This window comes from Talpa europaea (genome assembly GCF_964194135.1).
Source record: "Talpa europaea genome assembly, chromosome: 3".
Classification (NCBI taxonomy): Eukaryota; Metazoa; Chordata; class Mammalia; order Eulipotyphla; family Talpidae; genus Talpa; species Talpa europaea.
Window position 1 is genome coordinate 108,292,928 of NC_140069.1, and position 21,356 is coordinate 108,314,283.

The 21,356-nt window shown below is 33.3% G+C and overlaps 1 protein-coding gene across 5 annotated transcripts in view; it reads right to left on the bottom strand.

The window, feature by feature from the left end:
• Window positions 1-5,167: 5,167 nt before the first annotated feature.
• RUNDC3B (RUN domain containing 3B) overlaps window positions 5,168-21,356 on the bottom strand; it is a gene marked incomplete at both ends in the record, with an annotated part of 100,841 nt that continues 84,652 nt past the window's right edge. For 3 of the 5 annotated variants that reach the window (XM_084230826.1, XM_084230823.1, XM_084230822.1), the window contains 3 exons: window positions 5,168-5,313; window positions 11,071-11,192; window positions 17,460-17,606. In XM_084230826.1, coding sequence (XP_084086952.1) covers window positions 5,168-5,313; window positions 11,071-11,192; window positions 17,460-17,606 — 415 coding nt within the window. The remainder of the gene's footprint in view (window positions 5,314-11,070; window positions 11,193-17,459; window positions 17,607-21,356) is intronic. The other 2 variants (XM_084230825.1, XM_084230824.1) reach the window with 1 other exon arrangement.

The window sequence follows — 21,356 nt, forward strand, 5'->3', positions numbered from 1 at the left end:
TTTTGTTTGACTTCTCAGGATCTATATCCTATAAGAAAGAACATTTTATTATAGTCTACGTGTATCTTATGAAAATGATACATTTTTTTACCCCTGAAATAGAATACTTTACTCAGTATTGCTAGAGGAATTCATGTATTCTTTATTGTAGTAGAAAAGTATTGATACACCAGAAATAAACTACATACAGTAGTATGTAACTTTTTGTGTTTATTTTATCCTGTGTTGAATTACCTTAAATTTGCCACATATATCCATAAAATATAAATATTTGACTTTAACTTACATTTTCATTAAAATGTTTTATGCATTCTGAGCTAAAATTATTACTATGCTTCTAGTTATTTTCGTATGAATTCATTATATGTTAATGCTGTGTGTGTATGTACATGCATGCATGCACGCACACACGAAAACTTAACTTGAACTATATATGCTGTTTTACACAATTAACTTTACCTTGATTTTTCTCTGTTTTTTGATAATGGGGAAAGGTAGAAAAATTTAGAATTATGCTCTAAAAAAAGTCATTTATCTCAACTTAGTATCACTTATAAAATACCAGGAGGGATATTTACAGTTCCCCAATGTCATATTAACTGCACTTAGGAAAAATCTTTTTATGACTAAAATAAATAAGTCCAATTTACTAGTAGTTTTTTTAACATATATTGCATGTACTGTATCTGGATGCAAAGAAGGCTGAATTGAAGCTCTCTCTCTACACTTAAGTGGTAAAGAAGCATTAATACTTCTGTTAAAAAAAAATAGTAGCAACCAAAAAGGGTTTGGCTAGAAATTGTGTTTTTGGTAATGTTTTTAAAAGAAAGCACTTTTATTCTATTAATGTTGCATTTTTTAATATACACCTTTAATTTTCTACATGTAAATTTTAAGAAATATCTTATTCAGTTATTACTAGTTTGCTACATTTCATTTAATAATACATTTGAATTCCTAGATATGGAGTTAAAATAAATTTTTCACTTATTTCAAGGAAAATTACACTATACTTAGCCACATGACACCTTTAAATTCTAGGATATCTTTTTCTAGGATACAAATTCAAGGGGTGTGAAGAAAGTTTAATGGACCACTTAAATTTTTTTCTAACATGAACTTTTAAAATAAATTACTGCTTTTGTATTTTAATATATCATTCAATACTTACTGAGATCTTTCAAGTGGTAGGCTATATAAAAAGCACTGGAGATGGTGAAAGAACTGCAGAGATTCTCACTGCCTCAAGGAGATTTCTGAGCTTTTTTTGATAGAAGTATGCAAAAGGAGTGATGGAAAATCAGAGGAACTCTACTCAGCCTGAGGCAGATGGAAAGTGATCAGGAAATGTTTCTAAGATCAGGATAGGTGATCCAACAGATATACCTGTCCCTGCAAGTCGTAATCAGGAAAAGGAATTTAGTCACAGTGGCTTTGAGAGCAAACTAGAAATGTTGTTGAAGGCCTGTGTCCTAAAAGGAGAACAAGAAAGTCAACAGGAAACCAAGGAAAGATTTTTGGCACAGCTCTGATTAATGAAAGATTGGTTTCCCTCCACCCAAGACCAGCAATTTTTTACTGAAAGAAAACAAGGTTGCATAGTCTTTTAGTATAGCATAGAACAGAAAACCCCAAAACCTGCCACATGTACTAAGGCCTACTGTTGTATTGTGAAACTTTAGTTTTAGTTGTATTTTAGAACAATAAGCAATATGGAAAATAAAATTATAAATAGGTAATCTATTTAAGAACAAACTAAAAGTTTTGGTTTGGACTGAATATACTTTTAAGAGGTGCCACAATTACACAAGTATAATTTTAGCTTCCTCTTCCCATCAGTTGAAAAGAAAAAGTGCTGAAGAGAAAGAAAAGCTGCTTTGCTTACAGAAGTGACTTGGGCAAAGGGTAGATACAATATACATATAGCAATTAAATGTTAAAAAATTTAAAAGTCCTGATGTTCAAAGCAATAATATGACATTTCAGAGGTAACCCAATATATTATTTTTTTTAAGATTTATTTATTTATGCATACAAGAGCTGGGGTACAGGCCAGAGGCATATGGGGGGGGGGGGGTGAGAGGATTCACCAGAAACAGAGTGGGGAATGGAACAGGCAGATTGACCAAAGTAGACTGCTGAGGGGAGCAGTGGGCGAGTAAGGAGAGGTCTGCTGCGCCATTTGGGTTGCTCCCTGGCTGGCTGGGAATCGAACTCATGCTGCAGTGGCTGCAGATAGCTTCATAGGTTGTGTCTTAACCCTTGTGCCACCAGGGAGGCTCCCCAATATATTATTTTATCGAAAGTGGAGATCTACTGCCTGCTGATAGGAACTTTAACCAAGTTCCATAAATGTAAATTTGAAACACATTTTTAGCCACTTGAAACGTACATGTAAATTTAATAAAGATGACAAATAAAAACTTATTCACCTGCATTTTAAGGTTCCTGTTGGTTATAATAATAGCTTATATTTGGCATTTACCTCTTAAGGACTTAGGCATATGACTGTATTTAATGCTGATATCATCACCTTGGCGATGTTTCTATCTTACAAATGAGAAAACAAACATGTTGATTATATAAATTAGCAACACTGTCAACACCACTGCTGTATTGTACCACTTCAGTAGCTACTGTGTATGCTAAAGCTTGTCATGTTATTTTTTTTTAAATAAAAAGTATTTAATTTATGAGAAATAAGGATTTCTCCAAAACCATTTTCATATTAGTATTTCAGGTGTGAACAGACATTTACCACATTTGTTGAAACAAAAGTTCAGTGAACAATTATATCCAAGTAACTTTTTGTCAAGAGGAAAATAAGACTACTAATACATGGTACAAAATGTTTAATATACATGCAACAAGTATAGTACATCAAGGCAACAAAATGCACATTTAAATATTAGCATATAATTCAGCATTCTATTTTGGAGAGGCTGTACAAACAATAAATACTACCACCTAAAATTAAAGATTGGGACGTACATTGTTTCTTCATGCAAACATTAACAAACTACCCTTACAGCTAGTGTGGAATGAACTGTGTAGAAATCTGAATTCAAATTAGCAGATGAATTTTATACCAAGAGCTCCAAGAAAGGAGGAAAAGTTATGATTCTCAGATGTCATGTTTAAATCTGCATTTAGCAGTATGTTAAGATGCACAAGTTACTGTAAACATTAAACAAATCTGAAAATTTTTTCTCAATTATGGAATCTTGAATTTTCCTTTCTATAAAAATGTATGAAAAAAATTTATCAGTGATTTTTTTTTTAGTTACTGAAGGACCATAAATTTCAGCTGAGAGTGCACCATAAATGATAAAGCCTAACATTCTGATTAGGAAAGCAGCAAAAGTGCTTAAGGCCAGTCTCAAGTTTTTGTAGTTCTCTTCCTCCATAGCCAGTTCTTACTCCCTTCTCCCAAGGTCTCCTTGTCCTCTCATTTTACACCTTCCTTCCATCCCCCATGCTGATCATACCTCACTCACAGTAAAGCATACCGAGTTAAGAATTGATTGAAAGTACCATTTCTCAAGAATATTTGTGTTTCTACAAGTACTAAAGCCTTAAGCTAAAGGAATAAAGCTCTGAATATGTTCTGATACATCTAAGGTAACTTCTTATAAGGGCTTCTAGGCCTCTTTTGTCCCTGAAATGATATTGTTTGAACTGTCTTACATGTAAGACTAGCCTTATTATTATTATCTTAAATTCCAAATTATGAGAGTAAAGCTCTAAATATTGTATAAAACCTCCACACTCCTACATTTCTAATTCAAAGAATGAATGTGATAAGTTCAGTTCTTCTTGCCTCCTCTCAATAAAATATACTGTTTTAGGAAGAACAGTTTTCCCATATGTCAAAGCTACTATGTTGAATGTAATGTTTTAATAAACAAAAATAGCATATGAAGTCCCCAATAAGTGTAGCTTCTTCATGTAAATAGTGTATAAAACTTCTTTGGCACAACTGATCATGTTTTCCTCATATTACTTACTATAGAAAATATACTTCCTATGATTTTCTCTTTCAATGTGGTGGAATTTTTAGGGAAAAAATGTAGAGTTGTTCCAAATAGTGCAAAAAGATTTAAAATACAGCTCAGACTTGTGGTTTTGTTGTGTTTTTTTTTTTTTAAGAAAATCTTTCATCTGCAGAAGTACAGGGATTTTTATATTAGCATCAGTTTCTAAATGAGATTATGGCATGATTAGTGCTAGAACCTGCAAAACATAAATGACACAATTCATTGTGCATGTAAGGGAAGATAAAACAGTACTATGTGTCAGATATTAAGTTTGGTGATTACCCTTCTGATTCTTAAAAAGTTCTCAGATCCTTAATTGAATTTGAAATCTTTTCTGATAAAATATTTTTTTAAACTTCTGGTCTACACTTTTAAAAGTTTCCAACTTTTGATGCATATTTGATCAATTTTTAAATTGATAACCTTTTAAGAAAATCTTGGTAAAACAAAAATATGAAATTTATTCATTTTACCTAAATGGTCTCAAATACTGCAAAATATTTTCTCTAGAACCCTAACTTAATTACCACCTAAAGGTACATTCCTACAAAATTTATAAAACAGTAAGTGGAATGTTAAGTTGACATTAAATGATAACTGTTAAAGAAAAACTGAATAAATCATTGAGAAACTGTAGCCAAGAACCATCTCACATTAAAAACAAGGTATCTGAATGCTAGAGCCTAAACAAAAAATAATGAAAAATTAAATTTTCATTCTAGAAAACGTAATCATTGAAAAAACCAAAAGAAAATGCATAACTTAAGTCTCTAATAAAATAGCAAGCCTACTCTCTAGGAACTATGATGTTTAAATATATGAAATTCAACTGAATAAATATGCAACATACAGTGTGCAATGGACTAATAATTTAGAGAATCTTTGAAAGTTTTTTTAAGCCTATTCATTTTTAAACATCCCAGTGACAAATATAAGAATTAAAAAAAAAATGGCAGGATTTTTTTTTTTTACACAAGTTTACATGGAGTAATTTGAATTCTCTAATATGAGCAATAGAACTCCAGACATGTGCCAGAACAATATAAAATTCCCAGGGCTTTCCCAGCAGTCCAATGTGTGTAAAGAGAACCTATGGAACATAAAACCTTTTGACTTTTACATAAGAATTTTCAGGATGGAGTTAGACCCGGACTTGTCATCTCTGTTGTAGGACTTGCAAGGTAGTCATTAGATTTTAGACTTGTTAGAGATTTGTAACTTGCCACTGATGTTAGAGACCCACAGAGACCAAGTAATGAAGGAGTATCTTCTTTACCTAAAAATTAGGATAAAAAAAAATAATGAACTGCCCTTGAAGAATGATATCATTAAAAACTTCCAAACTTTAAAAAATAGTGCAAACACATCTAACTGTAAAATCAAAGACCTATGTATCAACATGTCTGATCTATCAGTAGTTTCAATGTCACCCTTAAAATAAAAAATAGAGAGGATTATTTGTGCTTCATCTTACCCCTATATCAATAATGGCGTATATCAAAAAGACAGGACTCACAAATATTGATGAGGATGTGGAGAAAAAGGAATACTCATCCACTGTTATTAGTAATGTAATTTGGTGCACCCTCTAGGGAAAACAGTATGGAGATTCCTTAAAAATTAAAATGGAAAAACCGTATGATTCAGCAATACCAGTCTAGGTATTTATCTGAAGAATGCAATACAAAAAGATTTATACTATATTCACAGTAGCAATATTCACAATAGCCAAATCAGGGAACCAACATAAATGCCCAGCGATAAATGCACAAAGAAATTATGGAGTATGTACTCAATGGACTACTACTCAGCTATTTACAAAGATGAAATGTTACCTTTTGGGACAAAATGGATGGAGCTTGAGATGATTAGACTAAGTAAAAACAGTCAAAAGGTGAAAGTCAAAAATGCTGGATGGTTTCGTTTACATTGGAACACAAATAACCAAAGCAAAGCAGCTGTCAAAACACTGGTTACCTTGGGATTATGGGATGGGGGAGAGATATGGGAGTCACAGTGATAGAATAGTGGCACAAGAGATTTGGTAGGGGGAGAATGAGGTAAGTACACTTACGAACGGGTAATTTATACTCCCAAAATTATTCAGATATGTAAATGAGTGATAGGTCAATAAAACTGGAGAGAAAGGACAAGTTAAGAGTAAGAAACGAAACCCAAAAGCAAACTAATCCAATTAGAGAACTGGTAAATAATATCAGAAGATACATCACCAGTGGATATAGATCTATAGAGGATATATAGCTCATGAAAAGATGTTGAATATCATTTGCCATCAGAGAAGTGCAAATTAAAACCACAAAGAAATTATTGTATCTCTACCATAATGGTTAAAATAAAAATGGTTACAACATAAAATATAGTTTCATTCAAATCTATTTTTCATAAGACACATTATAATTTAATATTTACTTCTGATGTAATTTTGGTCTTTCTTCTATTTCTGATTTTAATCATCTGTGAGTTACTTTCTTCCTGTTTCTTGAACATTTCTGGTTGATTTTTGATTTTTCATTTAAAATATTTGTATCATATCTCTAAATGCCTGTTTGAAAACATTTAATAAAATGTGCTTGTATTATTTTTTTTCCCATTTCACTATTGTTTTTTCCGGAAGAGAGATTTTCAAAATCATTGGCTGATTTTTTTTCTGAAATATGATTTTTTTTGAAATTGTAATTTTGTGTTCACTGAGATTTTCTGTGAGAGGAATAGCTGATTTGTACGTGTTATGAAATTTTTTATTCACGAGAACCTACATTTCAGTGTATTGAAGTATAGTTTCATTACTATTATGACACTAGTGAGTGGAAAGGATGTGTCTTTCATTTTAAAAACATTTTCTATTTTACTATATTCTTTTTTGTGGTTGGGTTTCAGTTGGTGATATTTTTTGACTAAAAATTTTTTTTTGGTCGTTTAATTAAAGTATTGGGGTATGGAAATTACATTAGTGATATTTAGTCTGTTATTTAACTTTGAATTCTTGTTTTCTTTCTTTTTTTAAGATTTTATTTATTTATGCAAGAACTGGGGTACAGGCCAGATGTGTGGGAGGGTGAGAGGATTCACCAGAGACAGAGCAGGGAACAGAACAGACAGGCTGACTGAAATACACTGCAGAGGGGAGCAGAGGGCGAGACAGGAGAGGTCTGCTGCGCCATGTGGGTAGCTCCCTGGCCAGCTGGGATCAAACCCGCACTGCAGAGGCTGCGGACAGCTTCACAGTGCTATGCTCAACTGTCTACACCACCAAGAGGCCCTAACTTTGAGTTCTTAAAGCCAATATTTTCTTTTTCTTTTTTTTTTTTTTTTTTTACATATATAGAGACTTTGTGAGAAACTTACAATGACACATCATTATCATCTAGTATCCTCAGTTACATTAATTTACTCATAGTGTTCTACATTCTATTAACTGGAAAAATTTGTAGATGTATCCACAATTTAGTGTCATACAGAGTTTTTTTACTGCCCTAAAAATTCTCTGTGCTTTACCTATTTATCCTTTCCTCCTCCTCTATGTATTGGTTTTTATAGTGTAAAAATATTGCTCATCTTGACCTACTGCTATTAAAATATCTGCAATTAAAAACTTTATTAAAATCATTCATAATGTCTTTTATAATGTCATTTATAATTGTCATTTATAAATGACAATATAAAGACATTTATAATGTCTTTTACGTAAGAGTCATCACTAAAAAAAATGCATTCACAGATTGGATTAGTTTTTAAAATCTACATATTCTAAACTATATGACAGTAAATCTAGTTTATTCTCTTGGAATAAAATTAGTGCCACTAAGAATTTTTAGTATGCTGTTTATTACTCACATCACCAAAAGGATTCATTTGTAGTCAACATTCACTAAACTATGAAAATAGACTAAAACCCTTTTAGCAACCATCTTAAAAGGAACAATATTCAGCATAAGGCAATTTTCCATTGTTTTAGACTTCTGGTTAAATTTTTACTTCATCTTACCCATATCCCACTCTGCACATTTTATGACATTTGTTCACTGGAAAACAAGTGGTGAAAAAATATACACAAGAATCACAATATATGCAATATGAGAGAATGCCTGGGATGGGATGGATATGAAGATAGAAGTGATTAGTTAAGGTAAGACAGTCAAGGAAAACATCTTTAAGGAGATAATCTCTGAAAAGAGACCTGATAAAGAGGCTGCTATGCAAAGACCTTTAGAAAGAAGTTTAAGGGCAGTGGGAAAAACAAGTGCCAAGATAGCTGAAGAAAAAAACAGCCTTAAAGAACATGTCAGTTTGTTGAAGTGTATAGAACAAGCAAAAAAGAACGGTATAAAATGAAGCAGAAGCTGTCAAAGTTAGATCATGTGGGAGGTCATAAATGGTTAGGGTTCTATCGTAATTTTCATTGAGAACAACGAGAATTTTAAACAGATATATGATACTTTCTGATTTCTGGTTTTAAAGATTACTGATTATTGAACAGAGAATATAGCAAGTGAGGGAACAAGAAAGAAATGAAAGGCCAATTATAAAGCTATTCCAGTATTCCATTCAAGAGGCTTATTCCAGGTGCTTTAGTCTAGGGTTGTGATAGGGAAACTGATGTGAATACATATAACATGTTTTGTATGGGGAAATGACAGGATTTACAATAAACTGACTTATTTAAGGGGCAAGAGTAGAATCTAGGGAATGCCTATAGTAATGCCATTTTTTTTGCAGTGGAGAACAAGGGAAAAAGCTGGAGGCCTAGAGGAATGCAGGTTCCACTGATGTTAGGAACAGTTGTCTCCTTTGCACTCACACACACTAGCAGAGGAAGAACGGAGGAGGAGAGATAAGGGATGTGAGCACCAGATTATATAAGTACCACCTGTACAATACGAAGTGCTAGAGTCACAGCTAATAGCCTATGCTGTGGAGAGGAAAGACGAGAACTTGGAACCAACTAAGCTACTATAGTTTATTTTTTTTTTTTTTTTTTACCTCAAGAAAATTTATATTTTTATTTTTATTTTTTTTTTTTATAAATTTTATTGTTATATTCCCCATACAATTGCAGCCCCCCATTCTGACCCCAATCCCTCCCCTCCTGCCCCCGCCCCCCTAAAAGTGTCTCTGGTTCATAGTTTTTTGTTGATTTTGATTTTCACTTTCTTATAGTTATTCATTTTCCTGCTCCATTATTTAAGTTTTCTAGATTCCTGCTATGAGTGAGACCATCCGGTATTTTTCTTTTTCTTTTTGGCTTATTTCGCTGAGCATGATCCCTTCCAGCGCCATCCATGTTGCAGCAAATTGCATGTGTTTATCTTTTTTGAATGCTGAGTAATATTCCATGGTATATATGTACCACATCTTCTTGATCCAGTCATCTATTTTTGGGCATTTGGGTTGTTTCCAAAGCTTAGCTATTGTAAACAGTGCTGCTATAAACATAGGGGTGCAGGTGTTCTTTGGAGTTGATGTTTCTGTGTCCTTTGGGTACATACCTAGGAGTGGAATTGCTGGGTCATATGGAAGCTCTATGTTTAGTAGGTCCAGAAATCTCCACACAGCTTTCCACAGTGGTTGGACCAGTTTGCACTCCCACCAACAGTGCAGAAGAGTTCCTTTTTCTCCACACCCTCGCCAACATTTGTTGTTGCTAGTTTTTTTAATATGTGCCATTCTCACTGGTGTAAGATGGTATCTCATGGTAGTTTTGATTTGCATTTCCCTGATGACAAGTGATGTTGAACATTTTTTCATATGCCTGTTGGCCATTTGCATTTCCTCTTCAGAGAAGTTTCTTTTAAGCTCTTCTGCCCATTTTTTGACTGGATTATTTTCTTTGTTGTTGTTGAGTCTCATCAGCTCTTTGCAGATTTTTGTGATCAGTTTTTTATCATTAGTGTTGGGTGCAAAAATGTTCTCCCAGTTGGTGGGGTTTCTCTTTGTTTTTGTTATTGTCTCTTTTCAACTAAGCTACTATAGTTTAAAATGAATAGGCTGAAAGTTAAAAATTGAATTGTCATCATTTAATTGAAAGTGACCTGGAAAGAACTGGAGCAATACGTTGTTCAGGAAGATGCAAACCAATGGAAAGAGAGCTCGATAGAACACAGCTGAAATGGTAATTGGAGATAAATAAAAGTCCAAATATTTATTCCCCAAGTTTTTCAGAGTACTCATAAACCAGGTACAAAGGGATTCAAGAATAAGGAAGTGGTCAGTTGTATCAAAAACAGTTGAAAAGTTCAGTATGAAGAAGACAGAGAACTTAGTTCAGCATTATAGCAGTGATTGATAAAAGTCATTTTAGGAAATGGTAAAGACACAAGAGGCAAATCAGAGTGGTTTAAAAAAAGTACTAGAAATGAGGAAATGAAGGTAACAATTACAGGTCATCTTTTGAGAAGGTTATCCATAAACTGTGGGATCCCCAGCTCCCCTGTTCTTGGCTATATTGCCTTGGTACCCAGAGTTCCTTCTTGTCAGCTAGGTGTAGGGTCAGGCAGGGGGCCTCTCACCAAAGGCAAAAGTCCAGGTATGAGATACCTTCTGGGAAACCATTATCTGCTGAAAACAGTAGGCAGATAATAGAGATAATATGCTTTGACCAGCAGGAACAATGAAGGCCCCCCAACCCCTGCAACAGCCCTGGTCACTCCACCCTGGTATACATCCCCAATAACTGCTTCCCCCAGACATGTACGCTCCCTACTTACTTGCCCCACCTTTGTACTGGATGTTAATAAATATGAGGCTGTCTTTGTATGGGTGTAGCCCTCTAGGCTTCTCATTACTCCACATGGACTTTGAGAAATCTTTCCCTCATCTCATGCTGCTTCCTACATGCCTCCCCCCAAGCGACAAGGTGACAAACACGAGAGAAAAAAACACAAGCAGACCGTTTTAAATCATAATTGTAGCTTAAATGCTATAGCATGCTTCACAATATCACTATTAGTCTTCTGTAACTCTCTGCAACCAAGTATAGTGCAGAAAAAAATATTTAAACAGATCTTTTTCTTACCTTCACTGATTAAATTTAATGCGTCCTGTTTTCCATCTCCTTCTTGTGATTGACCTGGATCCAGTGAAGTCTGAGAAAGGCTAACTTCAGCTGATAACTGGTCAAGACTTTGATAACTTTTTCTGTAAGACAAGGATGAAGTATTACTTGAAGCTGTTCTCACATAAAATAATTTTTAAATGGTCTTCTTCAATTTATTGAATTTTTTATTGATGTCTCCCCTAATTATGGTTGCAATATGATTTCCACTTTACTTTTCCCTCCATCTTCTTTGAAGTCTTCAGTCTACCAAAAAAGGAAAAGAAAATAATACTTGTCAAAAAATTAAAATCCTTACAATTTTTGATTATCCAGTAGGTTAAGAAAAGGGAACTTCTGGATATTATCAACTGTCAAGTGAGCAGAAAATCTACATATTACTCTTAATGAAGAAACAAAACTGACATAACGATGACCTAGTGTTTCCTAAGTACTTCAAAATTCTTCATTGCCTTGATATGGGTGATTATTACATAACAATAAAAAATTGTTACTGTAAATCCTATAATTTAGAAGTTTAAAAAATGTGTAATAAAATATCTGTTTGTGTAAAAACACTCTGAAGATAATTAACCACCTTCCCTTATCTGTTTGCTATTGTGAGCACAATTCTTATTAAATAAATTAACTAGTAATGAATTACAATAGAGGAAAAGTTTCATCATAAGTGAAAAGAAGTTAATGAAGATTTATTATTAAACTTTCCTCATATTGTTTTTTCAGGATAAAACCAACTCAAGAGATATATTCAGTTTTGTTGTTACTGACATTTCAAGTAAGAACATAACTCATTATTATTTTCAAATATAAATGAATGTGTTTCTCAGGTTCAGCATCTATTTTTCAGAGTAGCCAAACTATTTGAAATTCTAGAAATGTCATATATTCTATGATGTTATAGGAAAACATATAATTTTAATGCTAGAAATGTATCAAAGGTATGTATATTAAATATAGGGGGAAATACCAAACAATTACCTATTTGTTATTTCCTCTAGGAAATGAAGAATGTGGTGATGGGATAACTTTATTAGCATACAATGCAAGCAGTTTTCTTACTTTATAATATGATGACTTCAAATTTTGAGAAGATAAAAGTTCTGAATTATATTTTGAAGTAGTAAGGAATTCTATTATAGAATAATTGTGGTAATTACAATAACATATATTTGAGTTGTACATAATACCAATTATTTATACAGCACTCACCAAATGTTAGGCACTATTTACACACAGCAACTTATTTAAATTTTCATAATTACCCTAAGAGGTTGGAATTATTACCACCCCATTTTATAGCAGAGGGTACAAACACAGAAAGATGAGATTTGAAGCTGCCAGCTAGGCTCTAATTCTATTCTGTCCTTAATTTTTAACTACTATGCTACCTCCTTTCATATAGGAAGAAACAATTCAGCTTATTTTATTAGAAACCCTATTTTTAAGATTTGTTTTTATTTATTTATGCATACAAGAACTGGGATACAGGCAGGGATGTGGACGGAGAGTGAGAAAATTCACCGGAGACAGAGTGGGGAACAGAACAGGTGGATCTACTGAAATATACTGCTGAGGGGAGCAGTGGTCAAGACAGAAGAGGTCTGCTGTGCCATGTGGGTTAGCTCCCAGGCCAGGGATCAAACTCTTGCTACAGTGGCTGCCAATATCTTGATAGCACCGTGTCTTTAATCCCTGTGCCACCAGGGAGGCTCTGAATCTAATAAAGTTATAAACACACTTCTTTTTCAAATTATTTTTCTGTGCCTATAAGTAAAAAAAAAAATGTTTGCATACAGCATCTCTTTTGCTTCTTAAACTGAATGGGATCAAATGATTTTCTGACATTAATTTTTCCTCACAGAAAACTTAGTTAATATATTAAAATATTAAGAATTACATGTAGAAATATTACATATAATGAAAACAAGAAACAAAATTTAATTCACTTGAATATTTTAAGTAAGGACTGAATTTCACAACACATATTTAAAGTAATCTCAAGGACTATTACCCACTTGAAAGAGGAACACCTATAAAAACAGCAACACAAAATGAGCTTTCTGCTGGACTTACTGTAGTTCCTTTTAGAGTATCACACTTCCAAAGTGATTCTGGAAGCTTTCCACCCTTTAATTTTGTCACAGTGAACTATCCTTGAGTTCATAGTCTCTAACTGAACCAAACGCCAATGAATACAGAAACAGAATTTGGTAGACAATAATGTTCTGAAGCAATAACAAAAGTTTCAAGTCAAAACAAACCACCTAATTCGTAAGATATTAAGAACAGCATCTTTTTTGCATGAAAATGACTGAACACCCAACATCTGGGAGGAAATCTAGTTCAACCACTTTCAGTAATTAAAAATGGTTTGGTTTCCACATTCTGACTTTATTTCCAAAGTGACTGGCAGCTACTACGTCTGACAAATATGTTGTTGTCATGAAGTAAACTGTCTATGGGAATTCTGTCTTAAAAAGATCACTACTAAGTTCTATCTTAGAATTCTAGACTCATAAACATCATACTTTAAGACTTATATGTAACATACCAGAAACATCAATATAAACAATAATCTGTAACTACAGTTAACCCTTGAACAAAAGGGTATGGGTGTCAGTGGCACTGACCTCCTTCAGTCTAGAATCTATAACTTTTGACTCCCCAAAACTTAACCCTAGTTGGTCTGCAGTATTTCCAGGGAATTGGTGTCAGCACACACAACCTTGCCCTGCCCCCACCTCTATCCAGACAAACTAACGCAAATCCCCAGATGCTCAAGTTCCATAGAGTTGGCTGTATGGGGTGTCAGTTGGACGTATCTGTGGTTGAGTAATCCAGAGACAAAAAAATCTGCATATAAGTAGACCTGCACAGTTCAAATCCATGCTGTTCAAGGGCTAGCTGTACTTCTCAGAATAAAATTTTTAAAACTGCAGTTTACTTAAAGTAGCCCAACATAGGGAGAGTCTTGTATTACGACTATATAAAAGGTTATTATTTATATCATTATTCAATATAATTTTAACTTGTAGGAATTATGTCTTATGTCACAAACATTTCGGACATAACAAAATCCAATATATTCAACATCTAATGACTTAAGTATTATTAAGTCACTCAAATGCAAATTTCTATACACAGAATTAGATGCCAAATAAAGGCAAGGTAAAAGGAAATTGAGCAACAGGCTGAATTCACCTATCCATAAGTTTTTCTATTATATTATACTTCATATCATTGATCAGAAGTAATAATGTACATAATCTACATTTTTAAGCTTGAGGTTTAATAATAAATGTTTTGAGGTTAATAATAATTTACATTATCTGGTAGTCATTGAGCAACAGAGTGTGATGCACAGGAGCCATCCACATGTAAATAAAAACAAATATATGTACACTGTATACACAGAGGCAAATAAATGTGCATAAAAACATATATGCTATTCTTTTTATTATGATTTGTTTTTCATAGTAATATGCTTAAGGAACAAAATTAGCATTTGTCATAGCAGGATAAACAATCTGTTACAATTAATAGAAGGATGCAAGGGAGCCTGAAGAGGAGATATATATATATGAGTTAGGTTAATGCAAAACCTACAAGATATAAAAGGTTTTACAGGCTCAGTTCTTTAGGGACTCATATTTCAAAAATAGTGGAAAGACACACATAGAAAGGAGAAATTCTAATGTATCTGAAGTGATTATATAGCACTCCACCAAAAATTAAGAAAAATTAGTTTACAGAGATCATGAAGGGCATATAAAAGCTCCTAATTCTCAATAATTTTGTGAATGATAACCAAATTAGGGACAATGATAAACATGGAAGATTATATATGCTTAAGTAGAAAATATGGGCACCATGACAATAAATCCAAAGTTTTGGGATGAGAATGAGCAGATTAGGCAATAACGTAATAAAACTACATAAGAGATAATCTAACATGATGATATAATTGGTATCTAATAATTGATCACTGTTACATGACCGAGACTTTACAAATAAAGAAACCGAAATAGAACTTCTTGGAAATAAAAAATAATTGTTTATGTGTGTGTTAAACAAATGTGCTTTATATGCTTATTTGTTCTTGAATTTTTATAGTTAGTCTGTAATGCTTTAAAAATTTTTAACATGATATTCCTATGTTTGAAATGAAGATATAATATTCAGCATAACTAATCTGCCAGGTAGAAATAATTATAAAATAAACTGGAAATTATGTTATTAAAGTTTTATAAACAGCATAGTAAGTGGATAGAAATTTAAGACATTTTACCATGAAAGGGATCTTTCTGTAAGTAGGTAACAATATAGCTAAGTTATCCAATGGCTCATTGTAAGAAATGTCAACAAGACCAAGAAATTCATTAAATAAAATAACAAATTCTCTCTTCTCAAAGCTGATTAGATGAATGAGGTTACAGAGTTCCTACAGAAATAGCTATAGATAGCCCATATTCTTAGCAGGAAATTATAGTAAATGACTAATTATAGTTTCATTTTCTTTCTCCAAATTATCAAGAGAGCTAAACGGAGTAAATGAGTTAAGAACTATAAAATTTGAATCCATGCTAAACAAACTAACAAACAATTTCATTGTTTTCTTTGCTGCTATTATTAATACTTTGTTTTTTTTTTAAAAAGCAGTGATTATTATGACATATAATGAAAGCTAGAAATAAAACTTCCACTTAGACTCCTCATTGGCTCTTCAATAGGTAGCTTTGTAGGCAGGCAAGGATACATGTCTGTCTTTTGGCTAAAATATTTTACCTCCCACTATTTAAACTGATAATGTGTGTACGGCCATTAAAAGGCAGAGTTTTTAGTCTTTCTTGCATCAGGATTTAATGCTGTATTTTTGCCGTTAAAAAAAGCAGGAACACCTCGTGTGTGTGTGTGTGTGTGTATGTGTGTGTGTGCATGTGTGTGTGTGTTTATATCTATATGTGTGTTGTGTATGTATATATGGCATATATATAGCCAAAACAAGTGTACCAAGTATTGTTATAAACTCAGTTTTTACTCAAATTAGAAATGCAAATAAAACAATAATCTTCTATTAAATATGCCACAGAAAGATAAAACTATATAGCACCATAAGATAATACACCCTATTCATAATTTTCATAAGTGTATATAAAGTAACTATCTTACAGTCCATGAAAGATTCAGTCAATACCCGGTATCATACCAAGCAGCATGGTTTACATGTTGAACCAAGTTCTATTGATAATCCGCTCACTTTTCCCCAATTATCTCTATCAATCAGTGAAACAAAATAATTCAAGTCCCTAGAAAATTTTTAATAAGAAAAGGCCAAATTTATTTGAATTCTACTTTTCATTAAAAATAATAAAAATAAAAAATAGCAGGTAGAAATTGTGTTTGTGCTAAAGCATTCCTTATAGAACTATCTGGCTATTAGTTACCCAGAGAAAAATATCCTAAGAAGTACAGATGAAGTGTGTAGCTCTACCAGTGGAATTTAAAAACAAGGTCCTAAGATAAAAGAGGGACGGCAAGAAGAGAGGAGAGGAAGGAGAAAAGAGCAAGGGAAGAGAGAAAATAAGGAGATGGAGAGACAAAAGGGAAAATCAGAAAATTAGCTGCAGACAGACAATATTGAAATAAAAAATTATCAAAATGGGAAAGTCACTAAAAGCAAAAAAGCTAATTTATAAGGTCCAAAATGAAGATTATCTAAAGGCAGATGATTTAAGATTTTGTGGCTCTCTCAACATTAGGCCACTATGACTAAATGAAACAGCCCTGAACTGGGACAAAGAAACGGGAAAAATAGCTTTTGACCTATAGGTAGTGTGATTATAATTTTTTATAGCCTCCAAAAAATAGTTCAGTGATAATTAACAAAATTCTTTCAGACCCACCAAAAACAAGTAATAAATATCTTTTTTCAGATGCATCTGTAACATTTTCATGTAATGGAATTTAGTTTTTAACTACCAGGAAATTTAATCCTAAGGCAAATACAAAAACCAAAGTTAGAATTCCAAAACAGATAGCTTATTAACTATGTGCTCATAGACTTAACTGAAGGACTGGCTGAAGATTAACTAAAGAATTAGGTATCTGCTATAAAACTGCCTGATAATATCTTAGATATTTTACTTCCCCAGGATGCCTTGGCTTTAAAACAAAACATATTCAATGCCTTAATCTAACTTAATTAAATCAATGTAGTTTTAAATCCTATTTTGCGCTAAGTCAAAAATGAATTTAAAAATAAAAGAATAACTCAGAAACTAAAGTGGATAGTCCTATTTTTTGGTACAACTAAATTTGTAATTAGTTGGAAAAAAAAGTGTTACACTTACTCATACCACTGTTTATTGTGTTTTCGGTAAAGCAACGTATCCAAGGCAACAGCATTGACATCCAGAGCTCCTGGGGAAGGCCACTGGTTGGTGAGGTGGGCAGTTAACTCTTGTCTTGATCTTAAATCATTATTCTTTAGCACAGTCCTGTGAATATTAAGATGGTGAGTGCTTTTGTCTTCACTGTTCTGTAATGGCAGAGGAACCTAATGGTATCAATTTAGGTCCCCAAAATTCATCTTTTTAAAGTGGTATGTTAACAGATTGTGGACAGAACTACAATAAGATTGGTTGGTGATATAACTGTTTTGTCTCCTGCAATATGTGTTGTTCATTCTTTCTCTGCTGGCTACAACAATCACTACTTAGGAAATCCAGACTTTCTATCTTTTAAAACAAAACTACTAATAAAGGAATAAACTTACTACTGAAGGAGTAAAGAATTCAAGCTGTATTTTACATTAACTAGAAAACAACGGTAATATCGTAAAGCTACAGGCTATTAGATGCTAAAATATGAAGTTAGTGATTTTCTAGCTTCAAATTTCACAATTAAATTTAACTCAGTAAAAAAAAAAAAAAGACAAATGAATAAAAAAAAACTGAATGCAGTAAAAAATACGTAAGGTTTCCATAGTTGTTTTTGATGGAAATGACTACTACTAAGTATTCATAAAATAATTAAATCAATGACAGCTGCATCAAACAGTATACTCTATTGGAAATATTTCAACTACAGAATGAAGTCATTAGGCCAACTCATGGTTTATTGTCATTTTTGTAGAGCTATTACTCATAACTAGGTTTTTGCCAAAATTTCAGCTTCATTAACCACCTGCTCATTGTCACAAGACTAATTCAACATTTGAATGTGGGTGTTTAAAGAAATTTTAAAAGCATAATTCAGTTTGCAAGTGTCTTATTCTACCTCTAAAAGGCTCTAAATTATCACCTAAATATCCTGTACCCTCAGAGAGGAGTGCATGGCTTTAGGAGTGCATACCAAGCTTCTGAGTCATCGGCTAAGATGCAGAGAAAATGAGCTTGCCACTAACTTTTGGAGACAATAATTCTGTTATGACAGAGTCAGCAGTGTCACTGGCTAGATAATCAGGTGCACATCACCTTTGGCCCTGATTCTAATGGGATAACCCCATTTATGTCTCAAAGAGGCTCATATTATTTCTAATTTTACAGGTTATCTGTGTACATTTAAAAAGACTTGCTCCACTGTGTCCACAAAGAAAAATTATTTGATGCAAACACTAAATTTCCTCTAATGATTTAAATACTATTGGTGAAACAGGGAAGAAGTGAGAATGTAGCCCATCCATCAAGGTAAACTAGTTACAACAATTTCATTTCACTGGAAAAGGAATGAAAAAATTTAAATGGACTTTGAAGATACTTTTTTTAATGAAAACAGTAAAGAGTAACCAAAACATGTTAAGATTAACCAAAAACATCATGTAAAGCAGAAACAGGGATTACTTGCCAGAGAATCTATCATAATAAACTGCCATTATTTTGGGTTTTCTTGAAAGATTTTTCTTTCACATGGTCCCTCTCTCTAGGGTCTCTAGTGAGTGTCACTGGAAAACTCAACTTCAATGCCATAATTGGTTTATAGGAAATATCTAGAGCAGAATGAAAAAAGGTAAATGTGAGCCTGTGAGGTAGAACTCAGGTAATGACAAATAATTGAACATACTCCAATTTAGAGGATAGTCATTCTGAAAGGTAAAAAAAGCTTTATACCCCATAACATTGAGAAAGAAACTTAAAGTTACTCAAACATTTTTTTGCACACTATCTATGTCAGTGGAGAATTTTCACATAGTGACAAATTAAGTATTGTCTTTAGACATTGGTACTAAGAAATCCTAGCAAAACTGTTTTCTGTGGGAAGTTTCCTGGTCCTCTGAAACAGAAGATAAGAGATTTCAGTGTATGGAGAGGCAGAGTTTTCACCCATGCTGCATGTGTTTGGAGCAGCATGGATGCTGCTTTTGAAAGGAATGTGGAGATGGTAATCTAGGCACTTGCCTTGCCACTCTGAAAAGGAGAGAAACCTCATGCAAGGCCCTTCTTTCACTACTCTAGCATACCACTGGGACAGACAAATGAAGTAAGTTGGGCTGAAAACCTCACCCCTGAATTCTGAATGTTGACTAGTGTCTATTTAGAGTTATAAATAAACAAAGCAATTTCTTCATTTCAGCAATGGGGTCCTGCTCAAAATGTACAAGCAAAGACATTACTGAAGTTCCTATTTCCTTGTCTTCTGGAGTAACTAAGTCTACCTGTTTCCTGGCCTGTTACTCATTTTTTTTAAAATCAAGTCCATGAGTTGATACGGATTTACAAAATTCTGTTTGTATTTAAGAGTTGGCTGTGATTGCTTACAAAGAATGCTATTGCTTACAAGCAAACTATACCTAATTAACTTCAAGACCTACTTAAAGGTAATTCAACTGATGTTAGCATAAAGAATAACATTTTTCTCATTTGACCTGCCGATTTTAAGGACTTTCTGTTGTATCTACTACTAAACTGCTAGTCAGCTTATTTCCCTTCTGATTCTCAACAGAAATTATTCAGGAATTTGAACACAAATAAAAATTTAATCTTTATTGAACTCTAGGTGTAACTGACAATTTAAAATTATGTGCATACTTAAATTGTACAACTTGATTTGATATATAAACATTGTGAAATAATCACCACACACAAGCTAATTACTTTTGTACCATCCTCGAGTTACCCTTTTTTTCCTATAAGAACACTTAAGAGCTTAGAATATACCCTCTTAGAAAATTTCAGGTGTTCAACACATTACTGTTAACTATAGTCACATTGTTGCACATGAGATCTCCAGAACTATTCATTTTCCATAACTGAATCATTGTACCCTTTTATCAAAATCTCACCATTTCTCCCTCTCCCCCACCCTGGTTACCACCATTCTACTCTCTGCTTCTATGAGTTTGACTATTTCAGTTTCCACATATAAGTGAGATTAAGCAGTATATATCTTCCTGCATCTGGTTTACTTCAGTGAGCATAATGTCCTCTAGGTTCAGCCATTTTTTAGCAAATGGTAGTATTTCCTTCTTTTTTATAGCTAAATAATAGCTGCTCTGTGTGCATATATGTTTGTGTGTATCTCACATTTCTTTATCCATTCATATGTCAATAGATATTGAGGTTGCTATTGTGAATAATGTTGCATATCTCTCTTCAAGATCTGTTGGCTACTTAGTTACTTAGCAGTGGGATTGCTGTTGGTCATCTTTATATCATCTTTGAAGAAATGTCTATTCAAGTTCGTTAGAATCTTTTAAATTGGGTTACTCATTTTTTGCTACTGAATTATTTGAGTTCCTTATATATTTTGGATATTAATACCCTGTCAGATGTTGTAAATACATTTTTTTTCATTCTACAGTTTACTTTTCACTCTGCTGATTATTTTCCTTTGCTGTGCAGATCTTTTTAATTTGATGCAGTCCCATTCTTCTATTTTTCTTTTAGTTGCCTATACTTTTATTGTCATAGCCAAAAATTCATTGCCCAGGGCAATGGCAAGAAGCCATTTTCCTGTTATCTTCTGGTACTTTTACAGATTCAGATCATACATTTAAGGTTTTTTTTTTTTTAATAGAGGCATGTTTTATTTATTTATTTGTTTGTTTGTTTGTTTGTTTTTTGTTTATACATGCACTGGGTACAGTCAGAAGCGCGGGAGGGTGAGAGAATTCACCAGAGCCAGAGCAGGGAGCAGAGCAGGCAGAAGGACCGAAGTACACTGCTGAGGGGAGCAGCGGGCGGCAGGAGAGGTCTGCGCGCCATGTGGGACCCTCCTCTGGTGGCCGGGGAGCAGCCGGGGATCGAACC